This window comes from Nannobrachium achirus (genome assembly GCF_963921795.1).
Source record: "Nannobrachium achirus genome assembly, chromosome: 17".
NCBI lineage: Eukaryota > Metazoa > Chordata > Actinopteri > Myctophiformes > Myctophidae > Nannobrachium > Nannobrachium achirus.
The window spans coordinates 40,225,330-40,246,628 of NC_137824.1; the positions used below are offsets into that span (position 1 = coordinate 40,225,330).

General features: G+C 42.6%; 2 protein-coding genes across 2 annotated transcripts in view; both read left to right on the forward strand.

Moving 5' to 3' along the window:
- LOC308301445 (glutamine--fructose-6-phosphate aminotransferase [isomerizing] 2-like) overlaps positions 1 to 13,855 on the forward strand; it is a gene marked incomplete at its 3' end in the record, with an annotated part of 71,699 nt that extends 57,844 nt beyond the window's left edge. The window contains exons 14-25 of the mRNA XM_080745437.1: positions 29 to 108; positions 4,474 to 4,573; positions 5,894 to 6,057; positions 6,641 to 6,736; positions 7,406 to 7,503; positions 8,558 to 8,678; positions 9,188 to 9,345; positions 10,175 to 10,289; positions 10,788 to 10,915; positions 11,798 to 11,965; positions 12,326 to 12,487; positions 13,811 to 13,855. Of these exons, the coding sequence (XP_080601563.1) occupies positions 29 to 108; positions 4,474 to 4,573; positions 5,894 to 6,057; positions 6,641 to 6,736; positions 7,406 to 7,503; positions 8,558 to 8,678; positions 9,188 to 9,345; positions 10,175 to 10,289; positions 10,788 to 10,915; positions 11,798 to 11,965; positions 12,326 to 12,487; positions 13,811 to 13,855 (1,435 nt within the window). The remainder of the gene's footprint in view (positions 1 to 28; positions 109 to 4,473; positions 4,574 to 5,893; positions 6,058 to 6,640; positions 6,737 to 7,405; positions 7,504 to 8,557; positions 8,679 to 9,187; positions 9,346 to 10,174; positions 10,290 to 10,787; positions 10,916 to 11,797; positions 11,966 to 12,325; positions 12,488 to 13,810) is intronic.
- Positions 13,856 to 17,979: 4,124 nt separating this feature from the next.
- The window catches only part of mapk9 (mitogen-activated protein kinase 9), a 33,211-nt gene continuing 29,891 nt past the window's right edge, over positions 17,980 to 21,299 (forward strand). The window contains exon 1 of the mRNA XM_080745471.1: positions 17,980 to 18,063. The gene's annotated coding sequence lies outside the window, so the exon portion shown is untranslated. The remainder of the gene's footprint in view (positions 18,064 to 21,299) is intronic.

Here is a 21,299-nt window from a genome sequence, read left to right on the forward strand (position 1 = left end):
CTCTCTCTCTCTCTCCATCCTCCTCCAGGAGAGGGAGTCCGTTGCTCATTGGCGTGCGGAGTGAATCGGAGCTGTCTGCAGAACACATCCCCATCCAGTACAACAGTGGTGAGCTCTGTTCCTCTCTCTAACTGACATTATCCGCTTACACTGCTCACAAATCTCTGTCGCTCTCTTCCACACAAGCCCAAATGCATGCACAGATTGCACCAGACACACGCACGCACGCACGCACGCACGCACGCACGCACGCACACACACACACACACACACACACACACACACACACACACACACACACGCACACACACGCACACACACACGCACACACACAGCATGTTCCTGACCTACACATTTTTACGGCCAAGCTAGCATTACTGCAGGCTGGAGCATTGTCTGTCCTAGTGCAAGTGTAAACATGCAACTTAATTTAGCCGTAAGCTCGATTTATACGCCATCGCATGACGGTGTCACTTGCCGTAAAGAACAGACCATCAAGGCAAGGCAAGGGTATTTGTATAACACATGTATTGCACGAGGCATTACAAAAAGAACATTAATAACATTAAGAGAAAGAAACACATTAACAAAAGGAGAATGAGACAGAACATTTTAATAAAATGACATCTGGTTAGATGACACTCAGATGACCTGAGAAGACTAGACGGTTACTAATGTAGCAGAAGATCAAAAATGTATTTTGTCCCTAAACCATTCAGTGCTTTAATTACCAGCTGACAAACAGAAGGCCAGTGTAAAGATCTGAGAACGAGAGTGATGCGATCCACTTTGTTATTATTTAGGACTCGAGCAGCAGTGTCCTGAATAAACTGCAGAGTCTCCTGGTGATATAGTTATGTTCATTTCATCTATATCATTATGGTATCATATTCTGTTGTTTTCCATAATATTAGTGAGTGAGAGAATTGAGCAGCAGAGGCCCCAGAATGGAGCATTTGGGAGCCCTGTATGCCATTTTTGTGGTGAACTGGTCTGTGTCTTTCAAGTAATTCAAACCAATTTAGAACTGTACCAGAAAGTGTCACCCAGTTTTCCAGTCATTGCATTGTTACACCGAAGATCAGTTCTTGTCGGCGAGTGACACCATTGTGCGACCGAGTATGAATTAGCAATCAAGTGAATCATACCGTACATTGACATGATGATGGAGAAGCTAACACGTTGTTGTGATTGATGACTTGAGGATCCGTTGAATGCCATGTTTACCACAGTACTCAGCCCTTTTCTCTGACTCACACTCATCTTACTACTAATAGAATCTTGTCCCCACAGCTAATCTCCTCATATCTGTGTGTCTGTATCTGGATATTCCAATATTTACAGTAGCTCAACCATAATCTGTACATGATAAGCTATTGTATTTTTGTCTGCCTGTCTGTCTGTCTGTCTTTCTGTAGCGCCATACTACTCAGTCCTGAGGGACAGTCCAGGGGCCCCACAGGGGGCAGAGGCCCTGGGGGCCACAGAGCCCACAGGTGGGCCTCCCCAGTAGGGATATTTCTTTTTAGCAAATCTCTGGTGTATGAGGCCTCTGAACATATTAGCATTTATATATTTTTTTAAAGACTCTTCTAATAGCAACACAAAATACAAACATCTAATGTAATGTCAAAGGCTTATTGATTTTCTGCAGTTATACTAATTAAAGCTGCAATCTATAACTTCTTATGTACTACCTGGGATTTGAACGTATTAATTGTATATTTCTAGTACCACTCTTCCAATAAGGAATCCCAGCTCAGTCAGGGGAGATCTTGCGCTATAAGCCTCAGGAAGTACTTCAGAAGAGATAACTCATCCAGGATACAGACTAAAGAAGTTAAACTGGAAGTGATTAAACTTGCAGAAACTAGCAGACAAAATTGGAATTAGAACTATAACTATAACTAATGTGTACTCTTTTTTTTGATTGGCTGAAATTGGCAACCCACATGAAAAGTTATTTTCTGTTTAATAAAGAAATGGAGCTGAACTAACAGAGCTTTAGAGCAACAGAAAAGCTTTTTGTTTTAACCAAAAAATACCACTTACTCTTTATGTAGCTTTATTCTTAATACAACCCCAATGCTTCAGAGGTCTCATTCCTGGAATCAGTGATCTTATAGACTTATTCTATAGTCTTCCTAATCAAATGTTGGTTTTGGTCAAATTGGTCAAAGCTACAGCACTCTCTTCCTTTTCTAAATGGATGCTTCGTCTAACCTAACCTAACATCATAACATCATGTGTCTATCCAATCAGCTTTTCTCAGATACAACTAATCTGTTGTCCATACCATATTTATGACCCTGAGATGCCTTAGAATGAATTTTCTCCTCTTGTTTCAAGGGCGTTCTGTGCATAACTTGCCTGGTTTGTGGTTTCATGCTTATGGAAACTCATTCAAATCCTTCTTGCGAAGAATGTTGCTCTCTGTTGCCATCGTCCACAACTGTGGTTTGGGCTAGAATTTGAGCTTCCAAGCTTCTCTAGTATCATTTCAAGGATGCTGACCACAAAGTGAACATTAATTTGTAGGATTCATGTTTGGTTTTCAACGCGGCTTTGTGTTTTGTTTGTGTTCTTTGCACGAAAGACAACTTCTCTTCAGGGTACAGACTGTATGTTGCTTGTATCTTTACTTTATCTGTTTACACAAGATTTATGGTTCTGCTCTGCCTGAGTGCTTTGGGTCCAGGCTAAAGTCCAAGGCCCAGCAAAGGGAGAGGGATGAGTGAATGAAAAGAAAATGGTTGAAACTTGAGAGAGTTCACACATTAAAACTTATTATAAGAATAAGTAAAAAGATGGAGCACACAGATCACCTCAAAAACGTTTAATCTGTGCTTAGAAAAGCACCGATGCCTCGACAGCAGAGTATCTTCTTCAGATTGTCTTCAGACACTGTATGTTTCTTTGCACACGATAAACGTCTTTAAGATGATCTGTGTGCACCAGATTCTTTTTGAAAAGAGAAAGGATGTTTGTGGGGTTTTGGCCCGAGTTGGCCTAGAATGGGTAGGGCTCTTTTATGTTTAAAAGAGGTTTCATTCCAAAGTCTAAATTCCACCCAATTCTTTCCTGGTCCTACTTGTAAATGATGCACAATGCATGCTTCACAAGGTCTTCCCAGAATGAAAGTGACACATGGCATAATTCTTTTGTTACACTTCCTTGTAGGAAGGCCAGGAAACCAGAAACTGAACTGATTTTGATCTGCCATATAGTATATTGTCGTTGTCGGGTGGAAACCTTGTATGTCCAAAACCGTTCGTTTTATCATTTGAAAAAATGTACTAAATAATAAAAACAGACGATCTACAAGCACACATCGCCTCGCACCGCGAGGCGTTGTGTGCTTGTAGATCAGCTGTTTTCACTACTTTTGTGCGACGGCCTTGTCTGATGAAGCAGGGCTTTACTTCGCGAAAAAACATACAAATTTGAAACTTGGAGATACAAGGTTTCTGCCCGACAGTGACAATATCCTTCCATGACTACAGTATAGTACTGTTACAGGGGTGACTTCATTATCACCACTTGTGATATAAAACCTCATAATCAACCGATAACAGTTTTCTTCACCGTCACTGATCATTAACAATGACTTCCTTGATGAACATGATTAAATGATCCCTACAGGGCAATTTCCAGTCACACCAGTTCCCACTTTTCTCTCCACTGGCTATCTTTAAAGCAATCTGATACGTTTCTCCCAAATTTGCCTGAGGTTGCGGTAATCTCACTTTTTACTTCATGCCTTGTTTTTGTAAATCATAGAAGCTCTTTCACACTTGCAGCAGCCAGATCGCCAGTACATCTGAAATAATTCAAGTAAATTCCACATCTTGATTGAGCTGGCACACTGTGTGATGTGCTTAGTTGCGCGTCCGTGTCGCTGTCACTGAAAATTGCAGGTCTACAAGCTCAGTGGTTCTCAACCTGTGGGTCAGGACCCACAGGGGGGTCCCCAAATTATTTTGGGGGGTCCCCAGATGATTAACCTAATGTGCAACATTGTTTTCTCACCCAGCAGTAAACAAACCAACATAAGGTTTAAGTGTATAGAGGCCATCTGCACATTTCTAAAGTGACAATTTAAGGACCTTTTAATACCTCTAAAATGACAAATTAAACATTGGCCAAATTGTCAAATATTAGAGGCAGAAATTGTGAAAATAGCTGATCTAAATACGCGAGGCGTTGTGAGCATGTAGATCTGCTATTTTCACAATAAAACCATGTTTGACAAAATGTAATGCCTCAACTCTTAGTGCTCGTCAGGGTGGGGGGTCCCCAGTCAAAATATCGCACCCTGAAAAAGTTGAGAACCACTGTGCAAGCTCACTATGCAAATACGTTGTGAACCTTTTAGATTGGCCATTTTTGGTGCACGACACTTTGTGCGACTAAATGTAAATCAGGCGTGAATTTCAGCGATTGACCCGAGTGTTTTGCCCTCTGACCCCGCAGCTCTCTTCAAGGAAGGCATCCAGGAGAAAAACATCCACAACCGCCCTGACGCAGTAGGGGGCGGCAAAGCTGTGGAGTACTACTTTGCATCCGATGCCAGGTGAGAGGGCAACTGGTTGTGTGTGTGTGTGTGTGTGTGTGTGTGTGTGTGTGTGTGTGTGTGTGTGTGTGTGTGTGTGTGTGTGTGTGTGTGTGTGTGTGTGTGTGTGTGTGCGCGTGCGTGCGTTAGGGCATTCACCAACTATTCGAATATTCGAATATCAAAGTCACTATTCGACGTTGTTCACCAAAGTCGAATATTCGCTTATTTTTATTTGTTTTATTCTCTTTAGAAAATATATATATATATAGTTTATAAAAAGCTTGGCTAGAAAGGAATTCATAAGAATGAGTTGTCAATGCCCCTGGTGGATGAATTTGTTAATGCTCTATACCAGGGGTTCTCAAACCTTTTTAGGCCATGACCCCCAAAATAAACATATTTGAACAGGGGACCCCCACCTGACAAGCACTTGGAATTGTAGGTATTACATTTAATGTGACTCGGTTCCGCAGAGGCGTTGCGAGGCGTTGTGAGCATGTAGATCTGCTATTTTCACAATGTTTGCCTCTTGTACCTAATATTTGACAGTTTGGCCAGTCCTGTCGAATATTCGACAATTCGAATATTTTGAGGTTGAGGTTCGAATACTAAAAATCACTATTCGTGAATGCCCTAGTGTGTGTGTGTGTGTGTGTGTGTGTGTGTGTGTGTGTGTGTGTGTGTGTGTGTGTGTGTGTGTGTGTGTGTGTGTGTGTGTGTGTGTGTGTGTGTGTGTGTGTGCATGTGTATGTGAAGAGGAGTTCTGTGTAACAACGTCAATTGTATTTCGTAACACACAAAGTTCAAGCTTATGCTGCATGTTACACTATGGAGGACAGTTTATTTAAATAAAGATAAAAAAAGAACAAAAGAACCAGTTGTCGTCGAGAGAATCCGGCCGCACTGGGCACGGGCTTCCCCTGGTAGCTAGGTTACCATGACGGCAGACATAAACACATAGATTATAGCCTAGCACTGTGTATTTACCACATTAAAATGATGTTGTCCACGACTAGTTGACTGCAGCCAACTGTGCCTACTAGTGGTTATAGTAGTCGACTAGTTGACTAGTTGTTGAAACCACTACCAGTGTGTGCGTCTGTGCCTACGTGTGTGTGCGGATCCTGAATACGTGTGCGTCAGTACTTTTTTGGTATGCTGAGGTTATGTGTCAAAAAACGCAATGCAATCAGTAATCGCAATTATTTGAAGTGACAATTAATCGTCCTTTAAAATGTCATCATCGTGCCAGCCCTGCCTAGCTCTCCTTTGAGCCCGCCTCATCCCTTCTGTCTCTTCGTGTGTCTCTCTCTCTCCTGTGTTCTTCCCTGAACGCAGTGCTATCATTGAGCACACCAACAAGGTGCTGTACATGGAGGACGATGACGTCGCCATAGTGACCTTCGGGAAGCTCTCCATCCACAGGATGAACCGGCAGAAGGGGGAGGATCCCGTCAGGCTCATCAAGACCCTGCAGATGGAGCTCCAGCAGATCATGAAAGGTCAGTTCAACAGGTCAAAGGGCAGCTGTCATTTGGATCCATTAGGGCAGTGGTTCTCAACCTGTGGGTTAATTGGGACCCCCAGGGGGGGGTCCCCAAATTGTTTTGGGGGGGTCCCCAGATGATCAACTTAATGTGATGTGAAACATTGTTTTCTCACTCCAAAGTGAACAAACCAACATAAAGTTTAAGTGAATAGAGGGTATCACTATCTGCACATGTCTAAAGTGACAATTAAGAACTTTTTAATACATCTAAAATGACAAATTATACATTGGTCAAATTGTCAAATATTAGAGGCGTTGTGAGCATGTAGATCAGATGGTATACGTATTTACTTCCAGTTATAGTATTCCTAAAAGCATTGTGCTAACAGTCCAACAAGAGCAATGGCTCCATCTACTGGTGTAGTTATGTCACAACACAACATTGAACTGATCCATTTTTCTCACAAGATCCTTGCTGACCTAACCTCCTACTAATCTGCGGGAGATTCCTCTTCATTTCTTTTACGTACTGTATGGTAAATACTAGTTAAACAGAGCATGTGAAATTCATCTGTCTGTTTCTTATTCTCCTGCAGGGAACTTCGAGGCCTTCATGCAGAAGGAGATCTTTGAGCAGCCCGAGTCCGTGGTGAACACCATGAGAGGACGGATTGTTTTCGACACTGACACAGGTGACCTACACTGCGTGATGTCATATCCTGTTCTAATCCTGTTAGCTTCCAGGATGTGGGTAGCACCCTGCAAGAATCAATATTAGCTACCTTGAGGACCAAGCCAAACACATGAGATAGATATCCTTTGTGTGCGTGTGTGCGTGCGTGTGTGCGTGTGTGTGTGTGCGTGTGCGTGTGCGTGTGTGTGTGTGTGTGTGTGTGTGTGTGTGTGTGTGTGTGTGTGTGTGTGTGTGTGTGTTCTATTAAATACAGGCCTGTGGAACTTAATTCTCTACCTGAACTCAAATACATTTCTTCTTATATTCCCTGCCTATAGACTCTATAGCAGGGGTTCCCAAACTTTTTTGTCTCACATTTGAAACTTGGAGTATCTGCCCAACAGTGACGATATTTTAGTGATTATGTTGCGAGGAAAACGTTGAGATAATAGCCATTTTAGTTAGAACTGACTGAAAATAACTTTGTACTTCAATTTTAAAATGATACTAGTAAAACATTTTTTCAAGTGTCCAAATAGATTCCAAATATTATCAAATTATCTCGCGGCACCCCTGGACTGCCGTCACGGCACCCCAGGGTGCCCTGTCACCCACTTTGAAAACCCCTGGAATAGAAGGTTTAAGTGGTTGATTCGTGTGCTAATTGTGTCTCCCTTCGTGTCCTCAGTGGTGCTCGGGGGCCTGAAGGACCACCTGAAGGAGATCAAACGGTGCAGACGCCTCATCATGATTGGCTGTGGCACGAGCTTCCATGCCGCCGTGGCTGTGAGTAGTCCAATTAGAAACTAGGATAAGCACAAGGGAGTCAAACCACAGAAGGCTTTGATATTCCTAATCACCATGACAATGATGGTTGATCATCAGAAACATAATAGAAAAACATTATATTTACACATTTGCATTTGTTAACCACTGAAATCCAATTTACACGTCATCGTGCATAACTGATCTACAGTACAAATAAATAACTTATAATGCCTATAGTTTTTTTTAAAAGGTGCTAACTATCTTTAGGGACAGTATACACCCTCATAAGCATAACCACAGTAAACACATACAAAATACCACTTAAGTTACAGGAATACATAGCACTGTAATGTGGAGAATTACTATGATGATGAAGTCATAGGTCATGCTGAAGCTCATAGTGTTAACGGTCACTGACTCAGAACAGATAAGAACCCACAGGTATATACCCACGGATATGATCAGGTCGAGTCCAGGTTATCGGGCAGGAGTTCAGAAAGGAAAGTTCAGGAATAGGGTAGTAGGCCTAAGTGCTGGAACTACTTACATAATGCAAAAGACAACACAATCACCTGGCGTCATGTTCTTATGAACTCGCAGGCTTTCGTTTTCACAAGAAATGTGCTGCAGCCTTTAGTGACCATTCATTCGTTCATTTAATGCAGGGGTCTTCAACGTTTTCAAGCCGAGCACCCTTTAGTTGAGAGAGAGATGAAGCAGGGACCCCCACAACCTTTTCATAGATTCCATATAGTTTCATGGTGTATTTTGGGTTCATGTCAATTCGTGTTTTCAGATATTTAACCACTTGAACCGGGTAGTTAGACCCCCAGATTGTAGATCTGCTATTTTTGGCTAAAGTTCTCCGAATATGGACACTAGGGTTCAAGTGTGTTAATATAAGAAAGGAGAAAAAAGGTTTCTATCACACAAAGATTTGGAGGACCCCCTATAGTTACTCTGAGGACCCCCTAGGCTCCCTGATTTAATGAATGAATGAATGAATGAATGAATACATGGAGTTGGAGAAAGATTGCTGACAGATTCTACCTCCTGTCCCTCTGTGTCTCAGACCCGGCAGATCTTGGAGGAACTCACGGAGCTTCCCGTCATGGTAGAGCTGGCCAGTGACTTCCTGGATCGCAACACGCCCGTGTTCAGGGACGACGTGTGCTTCTTCATCAGCCAGTCAGGTAACGACACCAGACACCAGTGATACTCAACCTCTTTTTTAACTTGAAGGAGCCCCAGGGTTTGATAGGCTTTAGGCCACGGATCCCCATCGCATGCGATTTTTATCTTTGAGAACCCAATCTACACTGTAAAAGTCTTCATTGTCTATTTAACTCAGGGCTCTATTTTGATTGTCTTAACCCATTTAGGCCTAGAATTATTGAATGCTTTAACCAGTGATAAATAGCAGATATATAAGCTCACCCACTCGGTGCTGCGCTGCGAGCTTGTAGATCTGCTTTTTTTTTTTAAAGTCGTGAAAATGTGTGCAAATCTTTGAATATATGTATTTTCAAAGCGAACGTTTGTAACTCAAATTTTGCTTCTGGGTGGTCCCTGGAACTAAATATTTTGCCCTTGTAGTGACTCTGAGAACCCCCTGGGGGTCCCGAACCCCCTGTTGAAGACCCTTGAAATACAGTATTTCCTGTATGTGTTTACATTGTCAATACGTTTCATTGTCCCCCAGGTGAGACGGCGGACACCCTCATGGCGCTGCGGTACTGTAAGGATCGCGGGGCTCTGACCGTGGGGATCACCAACACTGTGGGAAGCTCCATCTCCAGAGACACCGACTGTGGGGTCCACATCAACGCTGGGCCTGAGATTGGGGTGGCTAGCACCAAGGTATAGTACGCCCAAATCAAAGTCACTATTCAACGTTGTTCACCGAAGTCGAATATTCGCGTATTTTTATTTTATTATTGTTTTCTCTTTAAAAAAGATATAGTTTATAAAGCTTGGCTAGATAGGAAGTCATAAGAATGAGTCGTCAATGCCCCTGGTGGATGAATTTGTTAATGCTCTATACCAGGGGTTCTCAAACCTTTTTAGGCCGTGACCCACAAAATAAACATATTTGAACTGGGGACTCGAGGTCGAATAATTCGAATACAAAAAATCACTATTCGTGAATGCCCTAGCACATGTAGCATAGAACTTAAAGGACAACTTTGTTTCTTTTACAACAAGGGTTCATATTTTAGATTGTAATTTAGAGAAAATAAAAGATGTTTTCATTTACTGCTTTTTATTGCTTCAGCGATTTTGATTTCAGTGGGTGGGAGCATGCGTACAAGTGGCTAAATATGTATTTTTAGACACATTAAGCCGGTGATTTCTTTATTAATATTTACAGTAACGCTACTAGCCCCCATAAGTCACATCTGTCCATGAATGATTGCGGTGCATCTTGGGAATGGGCTTATTGTGTCTAGAAAGAAGCGGTAAATGTAAACCTTTTAACACTCATCTTTCCTTTTCTCTAATTACAATCTAGAATACGAACCCTTGTTATAAAAAAAAAAGTTGTCCTTTAAGTCTTTTGAATACCTGTCAAATACTGTGCAGTGTGCACACAGTTTGAAGATAAGACATTTACATGAGTTAACCGCTATGTTTGTTTCCATGTGTGTTTGCCTGCGTGTGTGTGTGTGTGTGCGTGCATGGTATCCAGGCATACACCAGTCAGTTTGTGTCTCTCATCATGTTTGGCCTGATGGTGAGCGAGGACAGAGTCTCCCTCCAGAAGAGGAGATCGGAGATCATCAACGGCCTCAGGGAGCTACCTGGTGAGACCTTCTATATCTATTTAAATCATTCCTATAGTCAGGAAATATTTAATGTGTGATATATGTACTGTAGTATATAGACAGTTGGAGGCTGAGACATACGTATATGCATACATAAACATGACATAACAATATGTCTTAGGGATGCACCGAATATTCGACACCGAATATATTCTGCCTAATAGTGCCAAAGAACACGTTCGCACGAACGTGTTCACGCGCATCACGGCTGCGCAAGGCTTGTGCATATATAGCATATCCCTATGTGGAGATTCTGGTCGCCCAGCAGCCTCTGGCGCCCTCTAGCTGGCACTGTATGTGTTAATACACTTTATGCCGCTGGTCATATGAACTGATTGATAACACTGTACAAACATTCCAATGCACAGTTTACTGCCAGAAACACCTTTCGCACCCTGTCTCTGCCATCAAATATCACAACTCTAAACCCCACATATGACTCATCCACCCATCTGTGTCCACCTCCTCCTCTCACAGAGCAAATAAAGAAAGTGCTGTCTCTGGATAACAAGATCAAGGCCATAGCAGACGAGCTGTATGAGCAGAGGTCTCTGCTCGTCATGGGCCGCGGCTTCAACTACGCAACCTGCCTGGAGGGGGCACTGGTGAGTGCAAAGAATAACTGCGTCTGAACAGGTTTCAATTCAATTCAAAGGAGCTTTATTGGCATGAGAAAACATACGGTTATAATGCCAAAGCAAGTTTCAAAACATAATAAAAACTGCTGAAAATGGGGAACATGTATACAGTTGGAGGGGGTACAGCATTGTGTAGACAGAGCTATGGCACATTTTGTCGTTATGTACAGTATATGCAGAGTATGAAGCTTTTTTGGAACAAATAGCAAAAAAAAAAATCTCAGTACGATTTCAATAGTATGCAAAGAAAATAAAATAAAAAAGACTGTATGTTCAGTAGGTCTGGATGCCATTCAATGGTTTGTAGTCCTTAGGATGGTTGTATTCCATTCTCTAGCCTTCTTTTATCGCAACACTTCACGAATCTTGCTGTGTTCACACATTGTTGTACAGTATTTATCATCTATAAAATGTACTAAACTAGTGAAAACAGCAGATCTACAAGCACGTGCTTGTAGATCGGCTGTTTACACTCGTTTTGTGCGACAGTCTTGTATGATAAAGCAGGGCTTTGCTTTACCAAAAGAGGTACACATTTGAAACTTGGAGATACAAGGTTTCTGCCCGACAGTGACGATATTTTAGCGATTATGTTGCGAGGAAAACGTTGAGATAACAGCCATTTTGGTTAGAACTGACTGAAAATAACTTTGTACTTCAAGTTTAAAATGATACTAAATATTTTGTCCAAAGTGTCCAAATAAATCCCAAATATTATATATATCCCAAATTATCTCGCGGCACCCCTGGACTGCCGTCGTGGCACCCCAGGGTGCCCCGTCACCCACTTTGAAAACCCCTGCTTTATGTCATCAACTGGATAACGTATTGATTCTTCTTCCTACGCAGAAAATCAAGGAGATCACATACATGCACTCAGAGGGGATCCTGGCTGGAGAGCTGAAGCACGGCCCTCTGGCCCTCATTGACAAACACATGCCGGTCATCATGATCATCATGAGAGACGCCACCTACACCAAGTGTCAGAACGCTCTGCAGCAAGTCACCGCCCGATCGGTACGTTCTGCCTCTGGTTATGTCCAACACAGTCGTTCCCTAACAGTTTTACAACTACGTATGTAAAACCTTATGAATCATCTTTTAATTTACTATATCAGTGCTTTCTCTGCATTCATTTCCCAATAGGCAAATTCTATACCCCCACGTTTCTTTTAACCACGTTCAACCTGGCGTCCCTGTTTTGGGGGGCACGACATCCTGTAACGTTTTCACAAATTTATAGCAGACTCATATCAGACCTACAAGCCGACGATGCGCCAACATGGACAAGTCGATTGCAAACGACGTGTCTGTGACTAATGGAAGGAAGTGATTGACTGACTGTAAATGTAAATCCTCTCTTCCTTCCTCCATCAGGGCCGGCCGATCATCCTGTGCTGCCAAGACGACGTGGAGATCACCAAGAACGCCTATAAGACCATCGAGCTTCCCCAGACGGTGGACTGCCTGCAGGGCATCCTGAGTGTCATCCCCCTGCAGCTCATGTCCTTCCACCTGGCTGTGCTACGAGGATACGACGTGCGTACATTTATTCATTTTTTTTTACGATGTACATATCGTCGTTGTCCGATGAAAACCTTGTATGTCCAAAACCGTTCGTTTTGCATTTATCATTTTAAAAATGATTTAAACTAGTGAAAACAGCCGATCTACAAGCACACAACGCCTCGCGGTGCGAGGCGTTGTGTGCTTGTAGATCTTCTGTTTTCTATACTTTTGTGTCACAGCCTTGTATGATGAAGCAGGGCTTTACTTTGCGAAAGAACGTACACATTTGAAACTTGGAGATACGAGGTTTCCACCCGACAACAATGATATATTTAGATATACAGGACCTTGCCTGTGGTTGTGTTGTGTACTGAGGTGAAAGTATCGGCTCATAGGATAGTAGGGTTTAAGACGTATCAGTGATGTCAGCCATCTCCAAATTTGGGCACTGTTTAGTATCAGTAATGTCCGCCATCTCCAAATGTGGGCATTGCTTCAGCATGCGACTGTTACCATGTTCATGAGGAAAATAATGATAGCAAAAATAAATATAAGAAAGTTGAACGGGGCACTCAGTGGAGCACAGATCTTGCCAGGAGTCACGACCCAATAACAATGCTCACACTGTCTGACGCAGTAACATCAAACTGTATGTCTGGGCCCGGACTGCTGGCCTAGCGGTCCGGGCACCTATGCTACAGTGTAGCCTGACAATGTGTCGCAGATTCGAGTCCCGCTCCCGATGGCCATAGAGTAGACCATATTCACACGGCAGCCATTTTGCTAGTAGGTCAATGAAATGCCAGCCTGTTGCCACTCTGTTCTTTCAATGCAAAATGCCAACACGGCCGTTGTGTGAATATGGTCTATTGTTGTGTCATTCCCATCTCTCTCCCCCGTTTCCTGTCTAACACACTTCACTTCACTTTCAAGAAAGGCATAAAAAAAACTAAATATATATTTCTTTAAATGTCCCAAACTTTCTCTCTCTCTCTCTCTCTCTGTGTCCGATGAACGTGCACACACGCGTCCATGTCGTGGGTGCATACAAGTCTCTCTGTGTGTCTCTCTCTCCCTCTCTGTCTGTGTCCGGTGCACGTGCACACGTCTTGCACGGGTGAACGCAGCCATCTCTGCTGCCTTTGGCTTGGCGGAGATTAAAACTATAATTCTGCTATAAAGTTGTAGACAATAGACATTAATGCTTTACCCATCTTATGGCTGCTCAGATAGTCATAATACGCGCAGTTAGGGGTTAAGTACCTCACTGTACTTGTGACACGTCCTCCTACAGTGAGCTGTTGCAGGTGTGTGTATCATACTGTTGATTAACACTGGTCTCTCTGTCTCCAGGTTGACTGTCCCAGAAACCTTGCCAAATCTGTGACTGTCGAATAATTACAGTCTACAAAGCCCAGAAGACAAGAGGAGAGGAGGCCTACAGATTTAAAGTGCAATTGCGTGTGTGTGTGTGTGTGTGTGTGTGTGTGCGTGTGTGCAAGTGTGCGAGTGTGTGTGTGCGAGTGTGTGTGTGTGTGTGTGTGTGAGTGTGTGTGCGCGTGTGTGTGTGCGTGCGTGTGTGGGGGGGATGGAGTCTGGGAGAGTAAAGCAAGAGAGTGCGAGGAAGAAGGGGGGAGGTATGTGGTACAATGACGTTTTTATAGCAGAGAAATGTGAAGTCTTTTTGAGACACTGTGGAGCTACAGGACCAACGCAGAACAATCTATGAACGCGAAATGACAAACACACATCCAAAGCAATGACGCTGTGCCTTTATTTATGTTGGTGTGAGCTCACTCACTCGCAACAGCCTTAACAATGATGTATTGCCATGGTATATTGAAGGGTCTGCAGCCGTGCAATAAGGTGGACCAATTCCACATTGTGATGTCCTTGTATCATCATTTCTTTATGCCCAGTGATGATGTTTCACTTCTTTGGATTGTGGGAAATGTAGGAATTACATACTGTAAGTGGGTTTTTGTCATTCCAGAGGATTATATGAATGGAAATCTCTTTTTTTATATATTTTTTGTTGCACATTCCAAACCATCACTGTGCCTGGTGTTCTGACAACTCACAAACAGGGAAATGTGATATATGCCATCCTCTTTTCTATTTAACTTGTCATGGACACGGAACTGTTTCTTAGTCAAAGAGTCTGGTAGAATGTGCCTCAAGTAGGTAAACGTCAAAGTGTGCAAATCAAGGAAATACTGCAGTTTTTTTTGTTTTTTAATGGACGTTTTGCCTTTTCTTTCTTTTTCATATTACACGATAATCCACTCAATATAACAAACAGAAGTTTTAGGATCACACAATATTACAATCCATCCTTAATCTAGTAACTGAGAGAGGTGTGAGATAGCAGATTTGATTAGCTTTTTCTCAGCTTCTTGATTTGAGGTTTAACAACTGTCAAATAGGTATATATATTCAACTGTTTTCAGATTTCAGTGTATTGCACAATTTCAAGGAGTACTTTTATAATCTGGAAAGTAAATGTAAAAAAGAAGTATGTGCCCTACTTGGGCACATTCTATCAGACCCTGTTAACAGATAACAAAATGTTATGGACCATACTTATAATCATCTTTTATGTGGTCCTTTCCTGCTTTTGCTTTATTGCTATTTTACTTTTACTAGCAAGTACAGTATGTCTACCCAAAGGCAATTCATGTAGAGCCACACAGACGTAGACACTATGAAACATATTGAATGAAGAACATTCATACAGTGAAGGAACCACTTAACAAGAATTACAAATATTTTAGTTTTTATTTTGGCAGTCTTTTGTATAGGGTTATCTATTATAAATATGTACTGTATTTATCTGATTATTTTATGGGGGAAAAGAAAGCAGGGGTTGGTTTATTTCTGTAATAATGATTGTATTTTGTACTGTAATGTTTTATAGCAACCAGAGGCTATCAATCAATAAATAAATAGACAAAGCATACTTTAGGTTTTTGTAATGTCCTTCTTGTCTTTGCAACAGTGTGAATTTATTATCATCAACTACCTTAACCTTGCCTGTCCAAAACCGTTTGCATTTATCATTTTAAAAACGATTTAAACTAGTGAAAATAGATCCGCTATCTATAAAATAGATCTGCTATTTTCTCTAGCTTTGTCCAACAGTCTTGTATGATGAAGCAGGGCTTGACTTTGCGAGGAGAAAAAAAAAGTACAAATTTGAAACTTGGAGATACAAGGTTTGTGCCCGACAGTGGCGTTTTGATGAACATGAGCAGGACCTATTTGTTACAACAAAAAACATCATGAACCCAATCGGTAGCAGGAAAGGTCGACCTAAAACAAAGTGGACCAAACTCATTTCCCAACGGGTCTGTGGCCTTAAATTAAGCTAGATGCAGAATAGACCAAAATCAAATCTTTGCTTCTGGGGGTCCCTGGAACAAAATATTTTGCGATGGGGGTGCGTGGCCAAATACATATCATTCTGGGGGTCTTTGACATGACAAAGTTTGAGAAACAATGATAGCAACATAGGTTTTTTCAGGAAAACTGTTAGGATAGAAGACATTTTTAGAATGTGCCTATCAGTGGTTAAGGACCCCCAAAATGTGTTTTTGGCCGCGGACCCCCATCTCAAAATATTTTGTTCCACGGATGGACCCCTGTCGCAAAATATTTTGTTCCAGGGACCCCCAGAAGCAAAGATTAGATTTTGGTCTATTCTGCATCTAGCTTTAAGGCCACAGACCCGTTGGGAAACGAGTTTGGGTCGACTTTGTTTTAGGTAGACCTTTCCTGTATTCACGCAATCATCTATCCATTCAAGCCAAATCACCCATTGAGGGGCTTCATTTTTAAGGCACACGTGCACCGTCGCATGCACATGCATTGATTAAAAATCGAACCTCTGTTCGAAGTGGAGCTGTGTGTGTGTGTGTGTGTGTGTGTGTGTGTGTGTGTGTGTGTGTGTGTGTGTGTGTGTGTGTGTGTGTGTAACAGCGCCCCTCCCTTAACATGTGTGGTCAGAAAAGGTTACTGCAGGCTACAGACAGACACGGAGACAGACAGACAGACAGACCCACACACACGGCCACGTATAGGGAGCTTGTGTTCCACACAGCTCCAAAAACAACCCCAGTTCACTCAGCAACGTTTCCAAAAGCTGTAGTGTCACATCACAGCGTAGGTGTTAAGCGAAGTGCGTGTGATGTCATTAAAATAGTGTTGCACCAAAGATAAATTCACCAATGCAACATTGCCCATAGGGGGTGCCACAAATACACTATTATGTCATAGAAATGCTTGGGTGCCTGCATCCCACAACTGACACACACAGCCCTGGCTAGGCAACCCAGTCTGGCGGAGATATGCACTCCGAGAGGTTAGTTTCACTGTTTTCCTCAAAGGTGGACTGGAAAGTGTGGATGCGAGGTTAGTTACTGTAGTTTATATACTGTAGCAGGGAAGCATGCTTTTGACTGATTGCTGCTTGGAATTTATGGAATGTATTTGTTTCTTTTAAGTATTAATGAAATTACTTAGAAAAATCATTACATTTTTTATTCATGGAAATCCTAGCTTTTATGGTAATGTTTTTTTTTTTTTTTTTTTTTAAATAATAGGCCTACTTTTTTTTTTTAATGTAGGGAAATAAATTAGGGACCCAGTGTTTGGGAACCAGTGATTTAGATGACTGCATTCATAATAATAATTATTGTTATTATTGTTATTATTATTATTTTAAAAAGCGCTGCCCAGTTGGAAAAATAAGTTTGAGCGAAAGACAGACGTTGCGCGATGACGTCATGTAAAAACTCTCCACCTCCGTCATCAGTTCTGGACTGGTCGTGGCCTCGATGGTAGAGATGGGATTTATGCTCTTTGAAGTGAGATGGATCTCTGGGATCCGTTCCTTTCAAAGAGCCGTTCAAGAGAATTTTAGTTACTTTACAAGTAGGAGATTTTAGGAGATTAGAATTACAAATCAATTCAATCCTATATAGCCTACTGTAGGCTATATATGATTGCCTATATATATGCCTACATTTCTATATACATTTCTACCGCTGTCCGCTGGTAGATCTGCTATTTTCAAATGATTGTTCTACATTTTATTCATTGGAAAACCTGTGAAACGGGACATGTTGCATAATTGCCTACTTTCTAGTACTATTAGTTAAAAATGTTATACCAATACACTTTTGTACTTTTACTCAAGTACATTTTGAATTCCAGACTTTTAATAGGGTATTTCTACATTGCAGTATTGATAAAAAAAAAAAAAAAAAGAATAAAAATAAACGACCGGATCCCATCAAAGAGCCGTTCAAAAGACTCGAGTCGTTCGCGAGCGTCCCACCTCCACTCTACGGTTCCCTTCCCTCCTCCTCCTCCTGTCCTCCGCACCCCGCCGTCCCTCCCTCCGTGCTGCTGGACTTGGTAGCTTCGGGAAGCTCCGGTCTGCTGCTCTGACAGCCTCGGCGCTTGTTCTCTCTCTCTCTCTCCTAAACTTTATTGATCCCTGGCTGGCTCCACTCCACCGCCGAGAGACGGAGGCTGCTTGCTGCTTTCACCCTGTGTTGTCCATGCATGGGAGTGGAGTGTCCTGGGAGCAGCGACGGGAGAAGGTAAGGCAGTCTGACCGTCCGTCCACGCACGGCCGGCCGGGTCCGGGACTCCCGGCCGGGGTCTTTCAGCTCGGCTCCAGCCAGCCGAGGGTGGCGGAGGTGGCCAGAAAGAGCCGATCTACAAGCTCCGATCGTAGCTAGGCTAACGTAGTGACGCGACACGTTTAACTTGTAGATCGTTTCTTTTTTGGTGCCATGGAGTTGGGCTATAACAGTTACCGCATTGCCGCCGATCGAGTAGGGAAGGGGAGTGTTGTAGGCCTCTCTGTGTGGGCCAGGTTAGACATAGACATGTCAGATTGAATGGTCCGTTATGTCTTATGTCTGTTGCGAAGTGGTTCAGTTTGTCTGGATCATGTCCCCCTAGATCACTGCCAACATGTCATAGACCCCGGTGAGACCGATGACTTCATCCCTGTGTGTGTGTGTGTGTGTGTGTGTGTGTGTGTGTGTGTGTGTGTGTGTGTGAGTGAGAGAGAGAGGAAGGCATTGCCACACACACAAACACGCACACAGCCATGCTGCATTAGGAAAAAAACTGAAATGTGATCATGAATTGTATTACTATCAACAACATTTGTTTCTTTCTTTAGGAGTCGCATCTTTGCCACTTTGCCCTGTATTATAGGCTATGACAGGCCAATATACCATCAGTTTCATATTCATATTTCTGCATTTTATAAAAGGTGGCGCATTTCACTTCAATCTATTTTTAATGTAACTGAAACGGGCAACTTTGTTTCAAGCAGTCCAGTGGGCATAGATGGATGCATTGTGCTGTATCACACTGATTTGACATGACACTAATAGGCCTACAGCACATCATACATTGTTATACAGTTATGTTACATTATATGTTATCTTACACTGCAAAATATGCACAACCTGGCCACCTGCAAATACATGTTGTAATGTAAATGGTGCCATGCCATTTTCTCATGTAAATACATACATCTGATCACTTCTTGCTCTGCGTATGTTTCAATGCACATATTGCAACGTCCGGTCACCATGTTGCCTTGAACAGATCTTTTGAAACACACTATGACATTTTTAAAGAGACCGATATACAGTAAATAGTGCCTAAAGCAGTGATTCCAAGTCCTTTTCATTTCACAGACCCCAATTGTATATAGGCCTATGCATGATTTGGCGACAGACCCCCATTTAGATTTAGTCGCTGGGAGTGGGACCCCAATCTAAGAATATTTTTTATTGTTACAGTACATATGATTTGGTTCAGAATGTCATAACCAAACCGTCTATACTGGTAGATAGACAGACAAAGATTGAAACTTGTACTACCAGTAAGACTCCCTAATCGGGAGATAAGCGACCGTTGGTCGCTTATCTCCACAAATAGGCCAAAAGTTTGTTTTACCAATTATCAAGACATACGGGCAGTTGACAGTTTGCCATGGTTACTCATTGAAGTTGAATCTCCATATATGGAGATAACCTACGCATCACACTAAGTCTGACCTCACCAGCCCATATTTGGGCATGAGCAACTTATGTCTCCATATATGGAGATATGATGACATCACACAGTCCTCAGCCGATGATGTGGCGTGATGTCATACAATACACAAACGAGCCCTACAGTATAAAGGGGCAATTCTTGCCAGGAAAGAAGCATTTCTTCGACTCAGACCTTATCGCCAGGGTTGGCTTATAGCAGCTGTCGGTAGGACCATATATGGATTCTGTTAGTGTGGATCTCCTAACAGGGCATCATCTGGGATACAATCCCTTTTATGCCCATATATGGAGATCCCTAACAGAATCCCTTTTATGCCCATATATGGAGATCCCTAACAGAATCCCTTTTATGCCCATATATGGAGATCCCTAACCGAATCCCTTTTATGCCCATATATGGAGATCCCTAACAGAATCCCTTTTATGCCCATATATGGAGATCCCTAACAGAATCCCTTGTATGCCCATATATGGAGATCCCTAACAGAATCCCTTTTATGCCCATATATGGAGATCCCTAACAGAATCCCTTTTATGCCCATATATTATGGAGAAATCCCTGCTCTGAGTATCTGACATCAGTGTGATGTCACCTGTTTATGCCCATATATGGAGATCCCTGCTCTGCGTATCTGGTTGCTATGGTAAACAGTTGGTTGCTAGGGTAAACAGTTGGTTGCTAGGGTAAAACCATGGTTGCTAAGGTGGTTGCTAACATACACTAACAGACCAGCAACAACAGACTGTTGCCACAGCAACGTACACAAAGGTTTGTGTACACATGTGGTGTGATGTCATACTGATGCGGAGATATGAGCAGGGCAAAGGTGTGACGTGTGACCAACGGACAGACGGCCGGTGGAGGTTTTCATAGTAAACTGCTCCCTGACGGTCGCAATAACAAATGGTGAAGTTTAACTGTCATTAGTTTCAGTGAGAACCCCTCCAAGACCCCTGGAGGTACCTTTATCAGGCTGTGACCCCCCCCCCCCCAAAAAAAAAAATCACATTTGATCTAGAATTACTTTTAATGCATATTGCTCTTTTTTTCTTCTTCTTCTTCTTTCTTTTTTGAGTTATTAGAAAGGTCTTAAAAGTCTTTGGGGGGCATAGTGGTGCAGTCGGTGGTAGTAGAAGGTCCCAGGTTCAATTCCCGCCGGGGATGCTGTGGGCACTGGTGGGCGTGTTGTTCTCTCATCCACACCATCAGTGCCCATACCCTGGTTGGCGAAAGGGCCTTTCTGTGTGGAGTTTGCATGCAAGTACTCTCATCTCACCCCAAACAGCCTCACTTCTTGGGTTGAGATACACATGGGAGAGGGAATGAGCATTCACCTCGCTTAAAAAGCGATACTTCAGGCCGTAATATCGCAATACTTTGAGGAAAATAAAATATCTTCCCATGCATAGGAACCAATGGTAGAAGTCCAGTCATGACACTCCGCTGCCTCTAGATGTCGCTGTACTACTACTGCTAGTAGCTACTACTGTAGCTACTTCCCCTTCCCATGGTACAGTGAGTGAGGTCTCTCGAGAAAATGTCTGCGAACGACGAAAACAGGAGGAGCGCGCGCCTTCAGCTTTTAAAGCTGATATATCGCAATAGTATTGTATCGCAAAGATTCGCAATATATCGTGATACTATTGCATCATGACCCAAGTATCGTGATACGTATTGCATCGCGAGATTCTTGCCAATATCCACCCCACTATCCATGCCATATACCTGAAGGCAGCATTCAAGAGAATTGCCT